The sequence below is a fragment of the Aquarana catesbeiana genome, linkage group LG05 (genome assembly GCF_042186555.1).
Source record: "Aquarana catesbeiana isolate 2022-GZ linkage group LG05, ASM4218655v1, whole genome shotgun sequence".
Lineage (NCBI taxonomy): Eukaryota > Metazoa > Chordata > Amphibia > Anura > Ranidae > Aquarana > Aquarana catesbeiana.
Window position 1 is genome coordinate 32,751,163 of NC_133328.1, and position 20,888 is coordinate 32,772,050.

Consider the following 20,888-nt stretch of genomic DNA (forward strand, 5'->3'; position numbering starts at 1 on the left):
CACCGCTCCTGCCCATTGAAATGAATGGGCACCGCTGCTGTTTTAACCCTTTTTCAGCCGCCAACGGCCAAAAACCCCCCCGCAAAAAAGATGGTAAAGTGCCAGTCAAAATAGCGGCTTTTGTCATCACAATTGAACATGATGGTATGTCATATGTTTTTGCATATAGACAAGGTGCTGTTGCATGTAAATTTGACTTCATGATAATTAAAACTAAAATTACATTTATCAGGATCTAAAATTATGGATGTGGGGGGCCTTTTGGTGGGTGTGTTTTTTTTTTTTTTTTTTTTTTTTATTTTGGGGGGGGGGGGGGGGAGCATTTCATTCTTGGACCCCAGGCAGCACAATGCCTTGGGCCAGCCCTGCTTACAGGCCCAAAACCCAATGAGGTCCAGCTGATTTGTACCAGTGCTGGGTAGATTCTGCACGATTCTGGCCAAAATGAGAATCACAATTTTTTTGCTTAGAATAAAAAGATCACGATTCTCTCATGATTCTCGCGACGTAAAACTTTTCACAATATACAAAAAAAATGGGCTAACTTTACTGGTTTCGTTTTTTTTTTTTTTTTTTTTTAATTTTTTTTTTAATTTAAAGTAATTAAAAAAAAAAAAAAAATTGCATTTGAAAGACCGCTGAGCAAATACAGTGTGACATAAAAATATTACAACTACCACCATTTTATTCTCTAGGGTGTCTACTAAAAATATATATATAATGTGTGGGGGTTCTAATTTTAACTTGAAACCAACAAATGTCAGAAAAAGGTTTAGAGCCGGTTCACACTAGGACGACTTGTCAGGCGACTTAGCCGCCTGACAAGTAGCGTCCCGTTCTGTACAATGGAACCGTTCTAATCGGAGCGACGCAAGTCGCTCCGACTTAGAAAAAGGTTCCTATACTACTTTGGGGGTGACTTGAGGCGACTTGCATAGACTTCTATATAGAAGTCGTTTTGCAAGTCGCCGCCCCTGTCGTGTCCAGGTCGCCTGAGGCAGTTGCGCTGCCTCAGTGTGAACCGGGGCTTAGTGGTTAAACTTTTTTCACTTACACAAAGTCTGTTCCATTGACAAATTGTTACAATGTTTATACTTAAGTTCAACTGATAAAGAATGTTTTGATTCTTGGCAGACTGCCCAGTTTTTCTCTTCCTTTCTTTTGAGGGCTGTGGCTTCAGAAGAGCAGAGAGAATTCTTTGCATAGAAAAAATTGTGAAACACTTTAGTGAAGATCGCGATAACGGTTCTTGACGATTAATTGTGCAGCTCTAGTGCTGGGATATATTTGTCACGTATGTTTTATTTAATTTTTTTTGTATTTCCAGCGATCGCATCAACCTGGTCAGAGACATAGAACCCGTCGAGCTTCCAAACTGCCAGCTTCTGGCCGGCATCGGTATGTAACTGACATTTTATGACATACTGCACTAACATCATTTCACAAACCCTCAGGAGCGATCTATCCTACATGTGTTTTTGGTTATTTTACTTCATGATCATTCTCGCATCAAAATGGTCAGTTAAGAATAATAAATATTGCGATTGCGTTGATTGTAGAAACCCTTTTTCAGCTCGAAACGAACCTTTAGGGATCTATGTATCAATGAATCTTTACTGTAATTTACCTTTTTACATTCATTTCCTAGGGTAGTCAGTGCCATCTAGTGGCAATAATGCAGTATTTTTTGTGATTGAGAGATTTCAGGAAAAAATCCCTTATTATTGCCACTAGATGTTGTTGATGAACCTAGGAAATAAAAGGATTGAGCAAATTATGGTTACGATGAAAAGGATGAGTGACACATATTTGCACAGCAAATTATTATTTTTTTTCTTATACGTAGGCCACCTAATGTAGAAGTCCCCAGTCTCACAAAAGACAACTCATCCACTGACCAGATGGGGTCAGATCGGGGGGGTCGATATGACCTCCATAAGAGTCTCCGTACTGCCATGCCAGCCTTCCTTCCATCTTCCACACAGGGTCGGATCCAGAGTCTAGTCTCAGGAGGGGCACTGCCAGAAAATAAGGTGTTGCTTACAGAACTGTATTTAACGTATCATACAGACCTGATTGGACAGAGGGGCAGCCAATAAGTGGGTCCGGCGGAAGCGATGTCTGCTGGCCACCCACAATCGCTCCCCACAGAGCTAGAACAGCTGTCTGCCGATGTAAACAAGGCAGACGGCCGTTCTGTCAGAGATGAGCAGAGTGATCTTGTGTTCCTGATAACCAGGAACACGGATCTCTGTGCTCTAGTGAATTCGTCCCCCACAAGTTAGCAAGCACCCCCTAGGGACACACTTAACCCTTTGATCGCCCCTGATGTTAACCCCTTCCTCGCCAGTGTCATTAGTACAGTGACAGTGCATATTTTTTAGCACTGATCACTTTATTGGTGTCACTGGTCCCCAAAAAGTGTCAGGTGTCCGATTTGTCCGGCGTAATGTCGCAGTCCCGCTAATAATCGCAGATTGCCGCCATTACTAGTAAAAAATAAGTAAATAAAAATGCCGTAAATCTATCCCCTATTTTGTAGACGTGATACATTTTGTGCAAACCAATCAATATACACTTATTGGGATTTTTTTTTTTTTTTTTACCAAAAATATGTAGAAGAATATACAGTATTTTACAAAAGTGAGTACACCCCTCACATTTTTCTACATATTTTATTATATCAACACTGAAGAAATGACACTTTGCTACAATGTAAAGTAGTGAGTGTACAGCTTGTATAACAGTGTAAATTTGCTGTCCCCTCATAAATAACTCAACACACAGCCATTAATGTCTAAATCGCTTGCAACCAAAATGAGGACACCTCTAAGTGAAAATGTCCAAATTGGGCCCAATTAGCCAGTTTCCCATCCCAGGTGTCATGTGACTCGTAGTGTTACAAGATCTCAGGTGTGAATGGGAAGCAGGTGTGTTAAATTTGGTGTTATCGCTCTCACTCTTTCATACTGGTCACTGGAAGTTCAACATGGCACCTCATGGCAAAGAACTCTGAGGATCTTAAAAAAAAGAATTGTTGCTCTACATAAAGATGGCCTAGGCTATAAGAAGATTGCCAAGAACCTGAAACTGAGCTGCAGCACAGTGGCCAAGACCATACAGCGGTTTAACAGGACAGGTTCCACTCAGAACAGGCCTCACCATGGTCCACCAAAGAAGTTGAGTGCACGTGCTCAGCGTCATATCCAGAGGTTGTCTTTGGGAAATAGACGTATGAGTGCTGCCAGCATTGCTGCAGAGGTTGAAGTGGTGGGGGGTCAGCCTGTCAGTGCTCAGACCATACGCTGCACACTGCATGAAATTGGTCTGCATGGCTGTCATCCCAGAAGGAAGCCTCTTCTAAAGATGATGCACAAGAAAGCCTGCAAACAGTTTGCTGAAGACAAGCAGACTAAGGACATGGATTACTGGAACCATGTTCTGTGGTCTGATGAGATCAAGATAAACTTTTTTGGTTCAGATGGTGTCAAGCAGGTGAGGAGTACAAAGACAAGTGTGTGTGGCCCATAGTCAAGCATGGTGGTGGGATTGTCATGGTCTGGGGCTGCATGAGTGCTGCCGACACTGGGGAGCTACAGTTCATTGAGGGAACCATGAATGCCAACATGCTGGCATACCGAAGCAGAGCATGATCCCCTCCCTTCAGAGACTGGGCCGCAGGGCAGTATTTCAACATAATAATGACCCCAAACACACCTACAAGACGACCACTGCATTGCTAAAGAAACTGAGGGTAAATACGATGGACTGACCAAACATGTCTCCAGACCTAAACCCCGTGGGGCATCCTCAAACAGAAGGTGGAGGAGCACAAGGTCTCTAACATCCACTCCTCCATGACGACATCACGGAGCTGGTGGAAGAGGACTCAAGTGGCAACCTGTGAAGCTCTGGTGAACTCCATGCCCAAGAGGGTTAAGGCAGTGCTGGAAAATAATGGCGGCTACACAAAATATTGACACAATATTGTGCCCAATTTGGACATTTTCACTTAGGGGTGTACTCACTTTTGTTGCCAGCGGTTTAGACATTAATGGCTGTGTGTTGAGTTATTTTGAGGGGACAGCAAATTTACACTGTTATACAAGCTGTACACTCACTACTTTACATTGTAGCAAAGTGTCATTTCTTCAGAGTTGTCACATGAAAAGATATAAGATATGTACAAAAATGTGAGGGGTGTACTCACTTTTGGGAGATACTGTATATCAGCCTAAACTGATGAAAAATTTTTATTTATAGCAGAAAGTAAAAAATATTGCTTTTTATTTCAAAATAGTGTGTGTATATGTATATGTATATGTGTATATATATATATATATATATATATATATATATTTGGATATGTGTTTGTTTTTGTTTTTGTTTTTTTAAATTGTTGGTCTTTTTTGTTTTGTAGTGCAAAAAATAAAAACCGCAGAGGTGATCAAATACCACCAAAAGAAAGCTCTATTTGTGGGAAAAACCACCCACCTCCTCCCTCCATCCTCTCCGGGCTCCAGCGGGAGCGAAGACAACTGGGTCTCTCTCTCTGCGCCGCTGCTGATTATACTGATGTGAGAGAGAGACTCTAGAGTTGGTCAATAATATTTTCGGGGGGGGGGGGGGCAATTGCCCTGTTGCGCCCCCCCCCCCCCTGAATCCGCCCCTGCTTGACCTAACCATACCCCACTGATTTCAAATCTCAGGAACACCGAGCGCCTGAGCTGATTGGCTGCTCAAGATCGGCTGATCTGGCCTGGTGCAGGAAGTTCTGAGATCAGTAGTCCGGTGCTGGGCTTGTCTCAGTATTTTCTTCAGGTACTCGGACTACTATTCCCGGCAGCCGCAGAGTGGACAGGAGCAATGAGCCAATCGGTGCCATCTTACTGGTATAATAGCGCCCCTCTTCACCCCCAGTGTGGGGACATGGAGTGTGTAGTGGGAGATGCATCGTATGGTGCTGGCCGGGCTGGGGGATGCCCAGGCAGCAACGTGAGAGGCTGAAAATACAAATCAAGCCTCGCTGCACGGCTTGGCCCCCAGCAGGCAACGGACAGCCACTGTTTCGAAGCCTGGGCTTTGGGGACCTCTGCGATTAAAAGTCGTCATCAGGACAGGAAGTGACTGGAAATCTCTTTACCTCCAGTGTTTCTGAACCTGGTGTGATCCCTGGCTGGCTATACATTCTGAAACTTTGTTTCCTTCAATCGCAGTTTGATGGAAAGAAAAACGCTCACTTGGTATTATCTTAATGAAAATTGCAGACTTAAAGTGTAACTAAACGCTCTCAATCAACATGAACTATTTCCAATCATTATGCTGCTAGCATTAATAAATAGATTGAAAGGAATATCCTATTTGATTATTTTCCTTTTTTTTTTTACATTTCTTCAGTTACTTCCTGGTTTGTGGCCTAGGCAAATGATGTCCTACATCCCAGAAGTCTTCATTGACATTTTATTTCTTTCATGGGGAGGAGGGGCATTCTCAGCTAAGCACACCCTCCTGCCTGCAAGCCATAGCTAAGGGCAGAGGGATTCCCAGAAGTAAATGCTATATGAATCATCTGCCTTTACTCCAGATGGCTGTGGCTAGAAATACTAGGGGGGGTGTTTTTCAAAGTGATTTCTCAAGTACAGCATGGAGTCATGGATGGGGGAGTTTGCTTTGAATATTAAAAATGGAATTGAATAGCATTTCAGTTTGTGGTTCTCAGATACAGTTTTTAGTTTGCTTTAAAAAAATTGAAAATAACTTTTACTCACACATAGGTTGGACTTGATGGACTTGTGTCTTTTTTCAACCTCACCTACTATGTAACTATGTAAATTAACGTCGTAAGGAATATATGATATTTTAGTGACTTTGGGTTTACATCTATTTTACAAAGATACAGTCTTAAATTGTTAACATATATTTTTGTATCATCAGAGTGGAAAATAAAGGGAGCTCTGTTACATTTGATGGTGTGTGTGGTCCTCTGCATTATCAACCCTGCAGGACTCTTGTGGTGGTTACTGGCCCGGTAGAATTCTTGCGGTTAACAGTAATTGACTTTTCCCTCTTCCTGAAGGATTCCATACCAGTCTTGTGGTCAACTATAACTGTAGATACATCTTTGTTGGTTGAATATAGTTCCCTATGAAGATATACAGTATGCAATGAACTTGCTGAAGGACATTAGGGGATCAGAGCCACCTAAGCATTTCGTCGTGTGACTGGATGAGGCCATAGCACTGAAAAAAAAATCACCTCTTTTACCATCTATGGATTTATAGGAGCAGGATTGGGGGGGGGGACTCTCTAAGTCTCTACTCCATCTGAGCTTCTGAGGAAAGGAGATAAAAGCTGGCAACTCGTTATTGCAGATATAGTACACTTTAATCCTTGCCATGATTAAGTCTAATAGCCGAAACTGTAGTAATAACCGTAAGCTGTATTTCCTGTACTCCATCTGCAATAAAATTTCAACATTCGGTAGAACGATTTGCAGGCTTTCATCTCCTTTCCTCATGGTGTGTGTGTTGGGAAGACGCCACAAACCAGTGCACCATCTGCTTGCCTTCAGGTGTTTTGTTTCTCTGCACCATCTGGATTTCTGATTATTATGTCATGTATTCCTATTTTACAGAGTATGGATCTGAAGACATTGAGATTCTTCCCAATGGGTTGGCATTTATCAGTTCTGTAAGTACTTTTCACAACTTGGTCATCTGAACATAGTTGTCTCAACATGCACCTGAGGGCAAAAAACATAAGTGCAAACTGCTCGCTAGGGGGAGAACCACTGGGGGGAATCAAGGATGGAGAAAGATCTGGGGGTCCTAGTGGATGACCGATTAAGCAATAGCATGCAGTTTCAAGCTGCAAATACCAAAGACGGCAGAATATTAGCATGCATAAAAAAAGGGATATACTCCAGGGATAAAACTATAATCCTACCACTTTATATAACTCTGGTTATGCCACATCTTGAGTATTCTGGTCACCAGTCCTCAGAACGGATGTGCTGGAACTGGAGAGAGAGTCCAAAGAAGGGCAACAAAACCAATAAGGGGATTGGAGGACCTCAATTACGAGGAACGAAATGTATTCTCGAAACAACGCTTGAGAGGAGATATGATAGTGATTTACAAATGCCTCAATGGCGATCCCAGCATAGGAAAAAAACAATTGAGTCTCAAGGAGTGTAAGAGGACACGGGGCCACACAATGAGATTGGAGGAGAAGAGTTTTAACCTTAAACTGCGCAGAAGGTTTTTTTACTGTCATGGCAATAAGGATGTGGAACTCAACTTCAACACTTGGTGGTGGCTGCAGGGAGTATGGATATTTTTAAGAGACTCTTGGATGTGCATCTTAAAGAACACAACATACAGGGATATGGGAAATAATTATAGACACTGACACACGTCCACCTACACAGGTTGAACTGGATGGACTATTGTCTTTATTTAACCTTACCTACTATGCAACCTATTAGTAAAGTAGAATAAGTAGATATGAGAACAGATTTTGTAAAGCACTGAGCAAACTGTTGGCACTGTATAAATCCCATATTTATTATTATTATTATTATTATTATTATTATTATTATTTAATAATAATATTATTTAAATCCTTGCAGCAAATGTGCGATTGCCAAATAGGAACTAATAGGATTTGTACTTGAAATACATTTTTATGCAGTAAAACATTGGTGTCTTATTTGTAGCCTACACAGGGCTGTGGTTGGCACTTCTGCATTGGGTCCTTGGTTTGAATCCTGGTCAGGAGACCATCTGCATTGAGTTTGCTCCTTTCTCCCTAGGTTTCCTCTGGGTACTCTGGCTTACTCTAAAACATGCTGGTAGGTTAATTGGCTCCTGTCTAAAATGGACCTAACGTGTATGTATGAATGTAAGATTGGGACCTTGGATTGTAACCTCTTTGAGGGCAGGGACTGATGTGAACGCGCACAATGAAAAGTGCTGAATAAGTTGTGGGCACTGTATAAATACCTGTAATGAATAAATACAGAATTGCATGATAAACTTCAGGTCAGCCATTTTCAACCAGGGTTCTGTGGAAACCTAGGGTTCTTTAAGAGGCTGCTTGGCGTTCCTTGATCTGTGGATGATTGACCTCCCATGGATGATGCCTGCATAGTTCTGGATCTAACAGCACCACACCAAAGATCATTTAGCTGTCTGTATGGGGGGCCATTCTGACCTTCACTGTATAGAGGCATTCTCTCCATTGACCATCAATGTAAGGGGAGTTTTCTCAATGACTGTATTTATAAGAAAAAATCCACACTGTGATAAGAGCGTGGCTGCTAGCAAAAGTGTTTGATAAACAAAAACGAAAATATTTAAATCTATGCAGCACCACACATATAAGTGGAATACATACCAATAAATTATATCCAAGTGTAATTAAACTTAAATTAATGTCCCAAATTTTTTTTTTTTAAGGCAAGTAAAAGTCCCAGAAAAGACTTTCGGTGAAGAAATAGGAAAATTAATCTTCCACCAACCGATTGGATAGATCCAGACATCACCACCTTGTAGAATGAACACTCGCCAAATATCTTTACTGCAATTAATACTGCATCAACAGCATGTGTTTCAAATAGGGGATCCTTTCAGGGCACATATACATCAGCCTCAAACCACCTCCTCTGAATGGCACCCAGGTTCAGTTCCAACTATGGCAAATAAAGCTCACCAGGAGCCAATGGATATCAGTAATAGTGTAGTATTTTATTTAAAAAAAACGGCATCAACATATTGATAAAACAATTAAAAAATCCGTTAAAAAAATTATTGAAACTTGCACCAAAAGCAGCTGTCAACCCGGAATCGTGCATTGGCGTGGTGTCAGTGCTGACGCGTTTCATCCATTGGCACATTCTCCGATTCTTTATTTTCTCAATGACCCTTGCTGAGTTTATTTTAGCAGGGGTTCACTAAGGTTTACATATTTTACAGGTTCCTTCGGGGGTTGAATGGTTGAGAAAGGCTGCTCTAGGATGCTATACTGTTTGACAGTAAGCAGTAGCAATAAAGTGGTATGCAGGTATGGCTGCCCAAGATTACAGATTTAATAATGTCTAGTGTTTAAAATTTAGGTTTTTGTTTTTTCTTTTTAAGGGTTTGAAGTACCCCGGTATGTTCAGTTTTGCACCCAGTAGACCTGGAGAAATCTTTCTCTTAGATCTGAACGACGAACACCTTCGACCATCCTCACTGCGTATAAGCAGAGGTTTTGACATCTCTTCCTTCAGCCCACATGGACTCAGCATATACATTGATGAAAGCGGTAAGTGCAGCTATAGTGCTTGATTTTTATTTATTTTTTTGTACTTTGCCTTCTACTCTACTTCAGACATCTGCTGTGAGCGAGCAGATTCATGTTTCTTTTGTGGACACACTCATGCACTTGAGTTAACCCTTTCCAGAGAGTACTGTAAATCAGTCTGCTCTTGTCCACAGAACCCCTCATCCTGCATGGGTGAGAACCCCTGAGTACTAAAAATGTCTCCTATCGTCTCCCTTGAGGAGGTAGTAAACCACTGCAAAAAAAAACAAAACGTTCCCCTGCAAGACAAATGCATACTAGCACATTATACAAGACTTCCCTTGGAACAAAGCCCTCCAGCTACACGCTGTAAGAGCTTCCATCTTCATTCGGTCTAACTTCCGGGTTTGCGGCCTCTGGCTACATGAGTGGCCAAGGCCACGTTGACTTCACTCCTGCGCATGTGTGCGGGGGCCCTTGTTTACGGCACGAGCTCTGAAGGTCCGGCACGGTATTCCGGACCTTCAGAGTGCAGGCGCCGGTCACTGGCCACATGCAGTGTGACTATCCCCTAAACCGTGCAAGTTTGGGAGATATTCACTGAACTACTGGTACGCCTTATTATAAGCTTTCCTGTAGGTACAAGTCCAAAAGAACTACATTTGCTACCACTTTAAATGGGTCACAACCAAAATAATAGGGAAACCTACCTGCCATCCGGGACCCATCCCTGGCATCTTGTACAGTAGATTTCTGCCAAAGTGCACAAACATGATGTCCCAGGAGGAAATCATTCCAAGCCGAAAATCGCATTACAACGCATAATGAAAAGAGACATCTGCTTCACGGTTTCCTTTTTACTGAAAAGCTGCATGTTTCTTACAAAAAATAAAAATGTTACTGTATACATCTCACCCTTGTAGAGGGAGTGTTTTGTAGTCCAGGTAATCGTGTCTACATGATAGAGCTGCATGATTAATCGTTAAGAATCTTCATTGCGATTTTTTTTTTTTTTTTTTCTTTTTTTTTTTTTCCGTTGCGATCTAGACTAAGTATTACCTGATTCTTTCTATGCAGAGAATTCTCTCTGCTCAAGCCAATGGCTGTAAAAAAAAAAAAAAAAAAAAGGGCAGTCTGACAAGAATCACAACATTTTTTAGCAGTGGAACTTAAGTATAAACATTGTAACATTTTGTGCTTTAGATAAAAGGAATACACTCTGGAGTGTTTTTTTTTTTTTTTTTTTTTTTTTTTAGTAGAGACCCTAGAGAATAAAATTGTTGTTGTTGCAATATTTTATGTATTTGCGCAGCAGTCGTTCAAATGCAATTTTTTGGGGGAAAAAATTACACTTTAATGAATTATAAAAAAAAAAAAATAACCAGTTAAGTTAGCCCAATTTTTTTTGTATAATGTGAAAGATTTTACGCCGCGAGAATCGTGATCTTTTTATCTAAAGCAAAAAAATCGTGATTCTCATTTTGACCAGAAAGTCGTGGTGTGAGTAACACCAACTCACACCCTAATTGTCCCCCTTCTTCCTTCCAGATGACACGGTGTACCTGTTTGTAGTCAATCATCCTCACATCTCTAAGTCCACGGTGGAGATATTTAAATTTGCAGAGGATGAAAATGTTCTGCTGCACCTGAAGACAATTAAGCACGCATCCCTATACAAGTAAGAAGAATGACTCACAATTCTGAAGATTTATAAAGTGTCTTATTGTACAATCTATACTGTATCAAAAGTGCTTGCATGGTAACGCCTATCTAACCCCATAAAAACGGGGTAAAAAAAATTGCAGCCAACCAGTCCATAAATGTGGTGGCTGCATTAGTTTTTCTTTTCTCTAGCTTTTTGTTGTCCTTTATCGCCTTGTGATCATGCCAGCAACACACCGCCTGTCCTGAGGTGACCACGCTCAGTTATCGCACTGTATCTATGGAAGAGCAGCGTTGTCACCCTAGACTGCTTACCTGATTTGGACAACAAACTCTGACTCTCCTCATCCCCATTACATGGGGGGGGGGGGGGTTTAGTTTACAGAAGATGGCTTGGAAAGCAGATAACTTTTGTTCTGAGATTTCAGTTGCATTCACCTGAAGTTCCAAAAACATTTCATTTTTTGGCACGATCAACGGGAACTTTTCTGTCCTTGCCTAAAAAGAAAAACAAATACAGCTGCCGAATCCCTTGAAATTAGAGAAGATCGCCAGAACTAGTGTCCCTATTGGAAGATTTCCCCTCTATTATTTTTCTGGGGACAACCCAAAATTTGGGATTTTTCTATTAGTTTCATTGATAATGGTAAATGGAAAAATTCTACAGGGTGACTCTTCCTAATGGGGGCAGAGACGGCAATAAAAACTGACAGGTGTTCAGACGCTTCTCCACTCTATCCATAACGTAATAAAGTTTTGCCTTTAGTTGAAATTTAATCCTTATGCTGCTAGTCTGGGTGGATAAGAATCAATGATTTAAAAAAAAAATTTAAAAAATTGGATTTTTTTTTCATTTATTTTGAGCCCAGGTTCACACTGAGCTGCGGGAATGAAGCCGTGCGAGTTCAGCTGAACTTGCAGGATTTCACTCCCGCACGTCAGTCCCGATTTCGGTCGCCATTTCAGAGATCTCTGTGCAGGTTTCTGCACAGACGTTAATGTAAATCGCAGCCCGAAATCACAAAAAGTAGTACAGAAACCACTTTTTTTAATCGGTGCAGTGCCGCAGATGCAGCGTCCCACCGATTATGCCAGTGCCATTGACAGCAATTGCCGCCGATTTGACATGTCAAATCGAATGTCAAACCGCTCCAGTGTGAACCGGGGCATCAGTTTTTTTTTTTTTTTTTTTGTTTTTTTTTTTTAATTTAAATTGATTTTTGAGGATTTTTATCAAATTTATTTTAATAAAATGCTTTCGGAGTAAAAATCTATCTAAAGATCGTTTTCTATTTAAGATATATTAATAATTTAGTTTATTCACCATGAAATGGAGCTTAGTTATGTAGCATGAGGCTGTATATTCTGCAATATTTTAATTTTTGGTAAACGCATTCAATGAATCCAAGCTCTGCAAGCTGAGATAACATGCACTGCATTGATGCATTCACACAATTTCACAGTAATGCCCCGTACACACGGTCGGATTTTCCGACGGAAAATGTGTGATAGGACCTTGTTGTTGGAAATTCCGACCGTGTGTGGGCTCTATCACACATTTTCCATCGGAATTTCCGACACACAAAGTTTGAGAGCAGGATATAAAATTTTCCGACAACAAAATCCGTTGTCGGAAATTCCGATTGTGTGTACACAAATCCGACGCACAAAGTGCCACGCATGCTCAGAATAAATAAAGAGATGAAAGCTATTGGCCACTGCCCCGTTTATAGTCCCGACGTACGTGTTTTACGTCACCGCGTTCAGAACGATCGGATTTTCCGACAACTTTGTGTGACCGTGTATATGCAAGTCAAGTTTGAGCCAACATCCGTCGGAAAAAATCCTAGGATTTTGTTGTCGGAATGTCCGAACAAAGTCCGACCATGTGTACGGGGCATAACTATGAGACAAAACAAAGTTCAAGAATATTCCTTTATCCCATTGTTTTTCAAATCTATGTACACTACAAACTGTATGATTGAACCAATTCTATTATCGCTGTTTTACTAACCCGACAGCTTATTATTCTAAATCGGAAACCTTCATTTTGTTTGTGAATATTAAAGAGTCTGACTACTATCAAGAATAAGTTCTTACATTTAAAGAGCACCTGTCATTTCAGATCGATCATGGCAGCGCCTGTTAGAGGGCGTCCACTCACCTGCTGTCACCACGTCACCTTGTTGTGTCACTGCCACATCACCAGCCATCCCGTTAAAGTGAATGGGGCTGTCGGTGAGTCAACAGCGGCTCAGAGGGGGAGCCACTACAGGACAGAGATGACAGTTTCTCTTTAAAAATTATGATTTAAATCGATTTAAAGTGGAGTTCCACCCCCCCCCCCAAAAAAAAAAAAAAAAGAGTAATGTGCTTATAACAAAATTAAAAAAAAACATTTGGAGAGAATGTATTTATTTTTTTTTTTTAACTTACCTCTAAATGCCTGTTGCTAGGGGGTCCCTCGTAGTCTGCCTCCTTCGGTGCCTGGGCTGGTGACATCACTTCCCTCGGCACATGGAAGGGAGATCGCCTCTCCCCCTCCCTCTTGTCAATCATCTGGGACAGGTGACAGGTCCCAGATGATTACGGGGCCAGTGACGGCGTGTGGCTCACGCATGCGCAGTGGGTGCCCGGCTGTGAAGTCACAGCCGGGCGCCCACAGTTAAAATGCCGGCGCCGCCGAGCGGAGGGGGGGGGGACGAGCGGGGCTTCGATCCCCCGCATCGCTGGACCCTGGGACAGGTAAGTGTCCGATTAAAAGTCAGCAGCTGCAGTATTTGTAGCTGCTGACTTTTAATTTTTTTTTTTTAAATGGGAACCCCGCTTTAAATCAAATCTACCCTGCTGCTAGTATTCATAAATGGATAGGAAGGTATAATATATTGGCCTAGGCCAAAATTACATCATATATCCTAGGGGTCTTCATGGCCATTTTTTTTTTTTTTTTTCTTTCATTTAAAAGAGGAGCTTTCTCAGCTAAGCACACCTTCCTGCCTGCATGCCTAAGCTAAGGGCAGATGGATTCCAGGAAGTAATTGCTACATGAATCATCTGCCCTTACTCACAGCTAGAAATGCTAGGGGGGTGTTTGTGCTTCCTGGGTGTCAGAATATAACCGTTTTTACACTGCATGGCCTCGGACCTTGATAGGCTGAAAATATGTCTAACATAAAAATCTCCATAGAACTACAAGGCTAATAAGATATGTGGCCAAAGTTAGCCAATATTACCCATGATATTGTAACCACCTAACATAACGTGTGACAAAACAAATTTTTACATGAGGATTCTGGCGGTTCAATTTCAGGATAATCTTCTTCAGGGGTATATTGGTGGTAAGTCTGCAATATATGAATTGTTGCTATTATTATTATTTATTATTATTTTGTGTTGCGCTCAACCAATACAAATTAATAGCAGATAAAGTGACTGTGCATATAGGACCTTATCTTGGGTAAACCTAAACAAACAGAATAAAGTGACTATGCTTAGGATCTTACCTACAGTAAACCAAAAAAAGTTTTTCATATAAATATATAAAAGAATGCAGTAGATTCTAATATGGATAAAACTAAAAGTTCAATCCCCTGTGCAAGATAAACCAGTGCAGAGTCTCTTTTAAATTCCTAAAGACTGATTGCACCAGCAAGCACCTTCACCCAGAGTGATGAATGGAACGCTTGCTTACCGATTCCCCATGACCCCCTGTTTAGGGTGGTCATAAAGCGCTTTTTTGGGTGTTAATTGTGGACCCCAAATCTCCTCCACTGTGGACACTCCTCAATTAGTCAGCAACGCCAACATTCAAGCAGTAGCAGCAAGATTCTGAACCAGATTGCTCATGTAAAGCAAACCGAGGCCTCTACCTAGTGTAAAAAAAGCTAATAAAATGTTTAATGAATGAGAAAACACTTAGCTGGCATGTAGACTCTATTTCCTGGAATGCGATTTTTATACATATATATACTCATACATCGTGGATATAAAAAGTCTACACATCCCTGTTAAAAAATCAGGTTTCTGTGATGTAAAAAAGAGATTTATGTGGCCTATAAACTTTACAACTCAGTTGAAAAACAAATATAGGTGGAAAATGTTCTGAAATTATTCATCTTTGTCTTATATTTATTTTATTTTTTTACATCATAGAAACCTGACATTTTAACAGGGGTGTGTAGACTTTTTATATCCACTGTATATGATATATGCACTCATACTGCACATTACCCCTGAAGAAGACAGGGGTATGTCAGACTTGATTTCGATTTGAATGCACAGATCGTCATTTACATGAATACGGCCATTCACTTGTATAGTGGGCTGCTCATGGCATCTGTGCGCATGAGCCATAATAATTTTGTATGATATTTGATATTTTTAAAACTTTGTGCTTGTATGTGTGTGTGTGTGTGTGTGTGTGTGTGTGTGTGTGTGTGTGTGTGTGTGTGTGTGTGTGTGTGTGTGTGTGTGTGTATATATATATATATATATATATATATATATATATATATATATATATATATATATTATATTTCATTCAGATTTGTTTGTTTTTTTTTCTTGATGTAATCATGTTGCTAATGGATAATCTAGAGTAGTATTAGTATATTTTAAAACTTGTGTACACACTATATAATTACAAACTATATATACAGACACATTTAAAAAAAATACTACTACTACTACTCTAGTTTAGCCATTAGCAACATGATTACATCAAGGTTAAAAATATAAAATAATAAAAATGTATGTGTTTTATATATATATATATATATATATATATATATATACACACACACACACACACACACACACACACACACACACACACACACACACACACACACACACACACACATACACATCAAGGTTAAAAATAAAATAATAAAAATGTATGTGTAAAATATATATATATATATTTTACACATACATTTTTATTATTTTATTTTTAACCTTGATGTGTGTGTGTGTGTGTGTGTGTGTGTGTATATATATATATATATATATATATATATATATATATATATATATATATATATATATATTTAATATTGTTATTATTATTATTTTTTTTTTTACCTTGATGTAATATTGCTAATGGATAGTAGTAAAATATTTCTTAGAACTTTTGTGTCTGTATATAGTTTTGTATTTATATACTGTGTATCTGTATTTTGTCGTATTTATTTATTTTTCTCTAACATTGATGTAATCATGTTGCAGTGTGAATGACCTTGTCGCTGTCGGACCTGAAAGCTTTTATGCCACTAATGATCATTACTTTACGGATTTCATCTTGAGATTTGTGGAAATGTTCCTTGGGTTAAGGTGGACGAATGTCGTGTATTACAGTCCTGGTGACATCAGAGAAGTGGCAACAGGGTTTTATAGCGCCAACGGGATTGCCATGTCAAATGATGACAGGTAGGTAACACCTTGCACATGGCTATGCTGCCTCAGTAGTATTAAATTGATAGATCTAAGGTAAGATCTGTTTAATCCGGTCTGGTCTGATCATGTGATCCTGCAGCTCTGATTCCTCCTTGTAAGTCAGCCGTGACTTCACCCATAGGCTCCTGTGGCCCAGCCATTGTCGGCTCTTCCTCCTCTCTCCTGCAGCAGCTGCTCACTGACAGAGGGAAGCCGGAGCTGCAGGATCACATGACCAGACTGGAATGGATTAAAAAGAATATACAGGATAGGTAGGAGAAGGGGGTGTGGGAAACCTTAAGAATAATTAGTCTTAGGCTTTTCTTCCACTTTAATGCTTGGTGATTTGTACAAGTTTTGAGTCCTTGGGTTTACCCATTACATTTAGGCTTTGAAGAAGGAAAATCCCAGAGCCCCCAAAATGTGTTTGTGAACCAGCAGTAATTGGAAACATTTTTGGACTCAGACTTCTTGTTTGGCACTCTCATTAGAATTTGAATCCTCAAATCTGGGCCCCTTTGAGGGACACTCTCTTGTTGTCGATTTGGCCTCACCAGAGCCATTGTGCCTTTATTACAATCAATCCGATCAACTAATAATTTGAATTCAGCACCTCCTCTGTACTTGTTACTGAAGAATCTAAGGATCTATTAATATTTGTGAGGCTGCTACTGAACAATATAGGGCCACATACAGTGCAGCTGGAAAGTATTCACAGCGCTTCAATTTTTTCACATTTTGTTATGTTACAGCCTTATTCCAAAATGGATTAAATTTAGTTATTTTCCTGAAAACTCTACAAACAATATCCCATAATGGCAACGTGAGAGAAGTTTGTTTTACATCTTTGCAAATGTGTTAAAAATAAAAAAAATTAAAAATCCCATGTACATACAGTAAGTATTCACAGCCTTTGCCATGACCCTTAAAATTAAGTTCAGGTGCATCTGGTTTCCACTGATCATCCTTCAGATGTTTCTACAACTTGATTGTGGTAAATTCAGTTGATTGGACATGATTTGGAAAGGCACACACCTGTCTATATAAGGCCCCCCAGTTATCAGTGTATGTCAGATCACAAACCAAGCCATGAAGTCCAAGGAATTGTCTGTAGACCTCCGAGACGGGAATGTATGAAGGCACGGAGAAATTTCTGCAGCATTGAAGGTCCCAATGAGCACAGTGGCCCCCATATAAATGGAAGAAGTTCGGAACCACCAGAACTCTTCCTAGAGCGGGCCGCCCAGCCAAACTGAACGATCGGGGGAGAAGAGCCTTAGTCAGGGAGGTGACCAAGAACCTGATGGTCACTCTGACAGTGATTCTCAGTGGCGAGAGGAGAACCTTCCAGAAAAACAACCATCTCTGCAGCACTCCACCAATCAGGCCTGTATGGTAGAGTGCCCAGACAGAAGCCACTTCTCATAAAAATGACAACCCGCCTGGACTTTTCCAAAAGGCACCTAAAGGACTCTCGGACCATGAGAAACTAAATTCTCTAGTCTGATGATACAAATATTGAACTCTTTGGCCTGAATGGCAAGCGTCATGTCTGGAGGAGACCAGGCACCTGGCCAATACCATCCCTACAGTGAAGTATGGTGGTGGCAGCATCAGGCTGTGGGGATGTTTTTCAGCAGCAGGAACTGGGAGACTAATCAGGATCGAGGGAAAGATGAATGCAGCAATGTACAGAGACATCCTTGATGAAAACCTGCTTGAGAGTGCTCTGGACCACAGACTGGGGCGAAGGTTCATATTCCAACAGGACAACGACCCTAAGCACACAGTCAAGATAATCAAGAAGTGGCTATGGGACAACTCTGCATGTCCTTGAGTGGTCCAGCCAGAGCCCAGACTTGAACCCAATTGAACATCTCTGGAGAGATCTGAAAATGGCTGTGCACCAACGCTCCCCATCCAACCTGATGGAGCTTGAGAGGTCCTGCAAAGAAGAATGGGAGAAACTGCCCAAAAATAGGTGTGCCAAACTTGTAGCATCATACTCAAAAAGACTTGAGGCTGTAATTGGTGCCAAAGGGGATTCAACAAAGTATTGAGCAAAGGCTATGAATACTTATGTACATGGGATTTATATTTTTAATAAATTTGCATAGATTTCAAACAAACTTCTTTCACCGTGTCATAATGGGGTATTTGAAGAATTTTGTGGTAATAAATAAATTTAATCCATTTTGAAATAAGGCAGTAACATAAAATGTGGAAAAAGTGAAGCGCTGTAAATACTGTATAGACTGTATAATTGCTGTCAGGCCATATGGGAGGCCTGTAAAAGCAGACGGGTGAGCTGCAGTTTGGCAGGAGGCAATACCCCACCAAACATGACCTATTAAGCCAGCCATAGATGGTTCAGCAGGGACCACCTGAGATTCCATCCATCGGTGGGCAGGCTGATTGTACCCAAGTCAATCGATGGATCGACTTGGGTACAGCCAATATGTCAGCTTTCTAGCATGCGATTTCTAGAATGCGATCACTGCAATAATCGGTGTTCTCCCGGTAGGGATGTCATCCATTTTTGTTTGCCATAAAAAAAAAGTCTGGAAAATGTTGCTGTTTTGGGCTATTCTGTACCCCCAACTCTCTCCCTAAGTTTACTTGGCAAATACACTATGTAACGGAAGTCCAAATGTTACAGTAGCCTTAGGATGCTGATGCCAACTAACTCACACCAGCCAAATGTGTGTGTATATTCACGTATATTACTGCCACTGGGTGTGCTCAGCGACTTGACGTGTATGTGAGCTCCTTTGCTTGTGGTGGCCAGTGCTGTGCCTTCTTGCCAGCTACCCCGTATGCTAGCCTGCTATAGTTCTTGATTTGCCTATGGCTGACCTGAATTGCCTGACCTTGCTCATTTCATGTACCCCTGTGAACAGCTCTGCCTGATATTCTCTTGTCTGCCTCCTGATCTCGGCCTGGATACCTACAACCTTTGCCTGCTGCCTGCCTTAACCTTTTTCCTGGACATAGACTACGCTCTTATATGCTGCCTGCCCTGACCTCAGCATGTACTCTGACCTCCTCCCAGATATTTCGCACCTTGTCTCCACGTTGTAGCCACCCTGCTCCTGTGTCCCCCTTGGTGGGGCAGTCCCTGAGGGCCACAACATGGTGACGGCTAGCAGCAAAGCAACCCGAGGGCAAATAGGGTCTCCGGCCCATCATTCTTTGCAAGTTGCTCTGGTGAAGAGCAAGAACCAAGTGATTTACTGTAAGTTGCCATTAAAACTGCATCTTGGGAGAGCCAGCCTCACCTGCCAGGGGTGTCATTCCTAAGACAATTGTTGCCTTTGATGTGCAGGAATAATGGACAATTGGAGAAGTAGGGGTATAGGACACTATGTAGCACCAGGAGCGCCCATCATAATCCAGCAGCTTCCATGGAGGTTAGAGTACACCATGTTTTAAATAAACTTTTTCAGTCCAAACTTTCATCATTATTTTATCCTTCACTTGTATCTCTGCAGGTTCATATATGTTGCTGACGTCTCTGGGAAAGCGATTAACGTGTTGGAGAAACATGCAAATTGGTCTCTATCACCAGTAAAGGTAATAACTATTAGTAACCCTAACAGTGACCCTTCCTGCAACACTCACGCTAACCCTACCTGTTACCCTAACACTAATCCTCCCTGTTAGGGTAGATGTAGACATGCGTCCAAATCTCCCTTGACTCTTAAGCCCGATCCATGTTTAGCTATCACTCCAGAGGCTACGGAAAGGCGATGAGGAAGCGATGCAACGCCTTTTTACCGCCTGTTTTGACTCCATTTTTTTTTTTTTTCTTTTATGTCAGACGTGCTGCTTTTGCAGGGTGTTTGCAGCAATTCTCCATGAATGAACGTGTTGCATTTGGTAGGCGGCAAGCACTACATTGTCACTACATGCCGTGTGAACGAATTTGCGGGCGTCAAGCATCGCGTCCACAGCATGTAATCATCCCCATCCGCTGCCTATTAAGTGGGGCTGGTTGGCGGGCAGCAAAAACGTGTCTCAACTGTGCATTCCCAGCCCCCCCCCCCCCCGCAAGCCTAAACAAAGCCCAATCCTCACTCTAGCCATCTCTAACCATAATACCCTCTCTGTAACCCTAATGCCCCGTACACACGGTCGGACATTGATCGGACATTCCAACAACAAAATCCTAGGATTTTTTCCGACGGATGTTGGCTCAAACTTGTCTTGCATACACACGGTCACACAAAGTTGTCGGAAAATCCGATCATTCTGAACGCGGTGACGTAAAACACGTACGTCGGGACTATAAGGCCCCTTTCACACTGGGGCGGTGGGGGCATCGGCGGTACAAAAGCGCTATTTTTAGCGCTGCTGTACCGTCGTTCTTGCAGCGGCTGAAAAAGGGTTAAAATCCCTCGTACAGTGCGGCTATAGCCGCGGTATTGCCGCGGTATAGCTGCGCTGTCCCATTGATTTCAATGGGCAGGAGCGGTGAAGGAGCGGTGAATACGCCCTTTTCACCGCCC

General features: G+C 41.4%; 1 protein-coding gene across 1 annotated transcript in view; it reads left to right on the forward strand.

Moving 5' to 3' along the window:
• LOC141144161 (serum paraoxonase/arylesterase 2-like) overlaps window positions 1-20,888 on the forward strand; it is a 47,396-nt gene that overhangs the window by 14,793 nt on the left and 11,715 nt on the right. Inside the window, exons 2-7 of the mRNA XM_073629577.1 lie at window positions 1,328-1,398; window positions 6,635-6,690; window positions 9,138-9,306; window positions 10,834-10,963; window positions 16,174-16,374; window positions 19,872-19,953. Coding sequence (XP_073485678.1) covers window positions 1,328-1,398; window positions 6,635-6,690; window positions 9,138-9,306; window positions 10,834-10,963; window positions 16,174-16,374; window positions 19,872-19,953 — 709 coding nt within the window. The remainder of the gene's footprint in view (window positions 1-1,327; window positions 1,399-6,634; window positions 6,691-9,137; window positions 9,307-10,833; window positions 10,964-16,173; window positions 16,375-19,871; window positions 19,954-20,888) is intronic.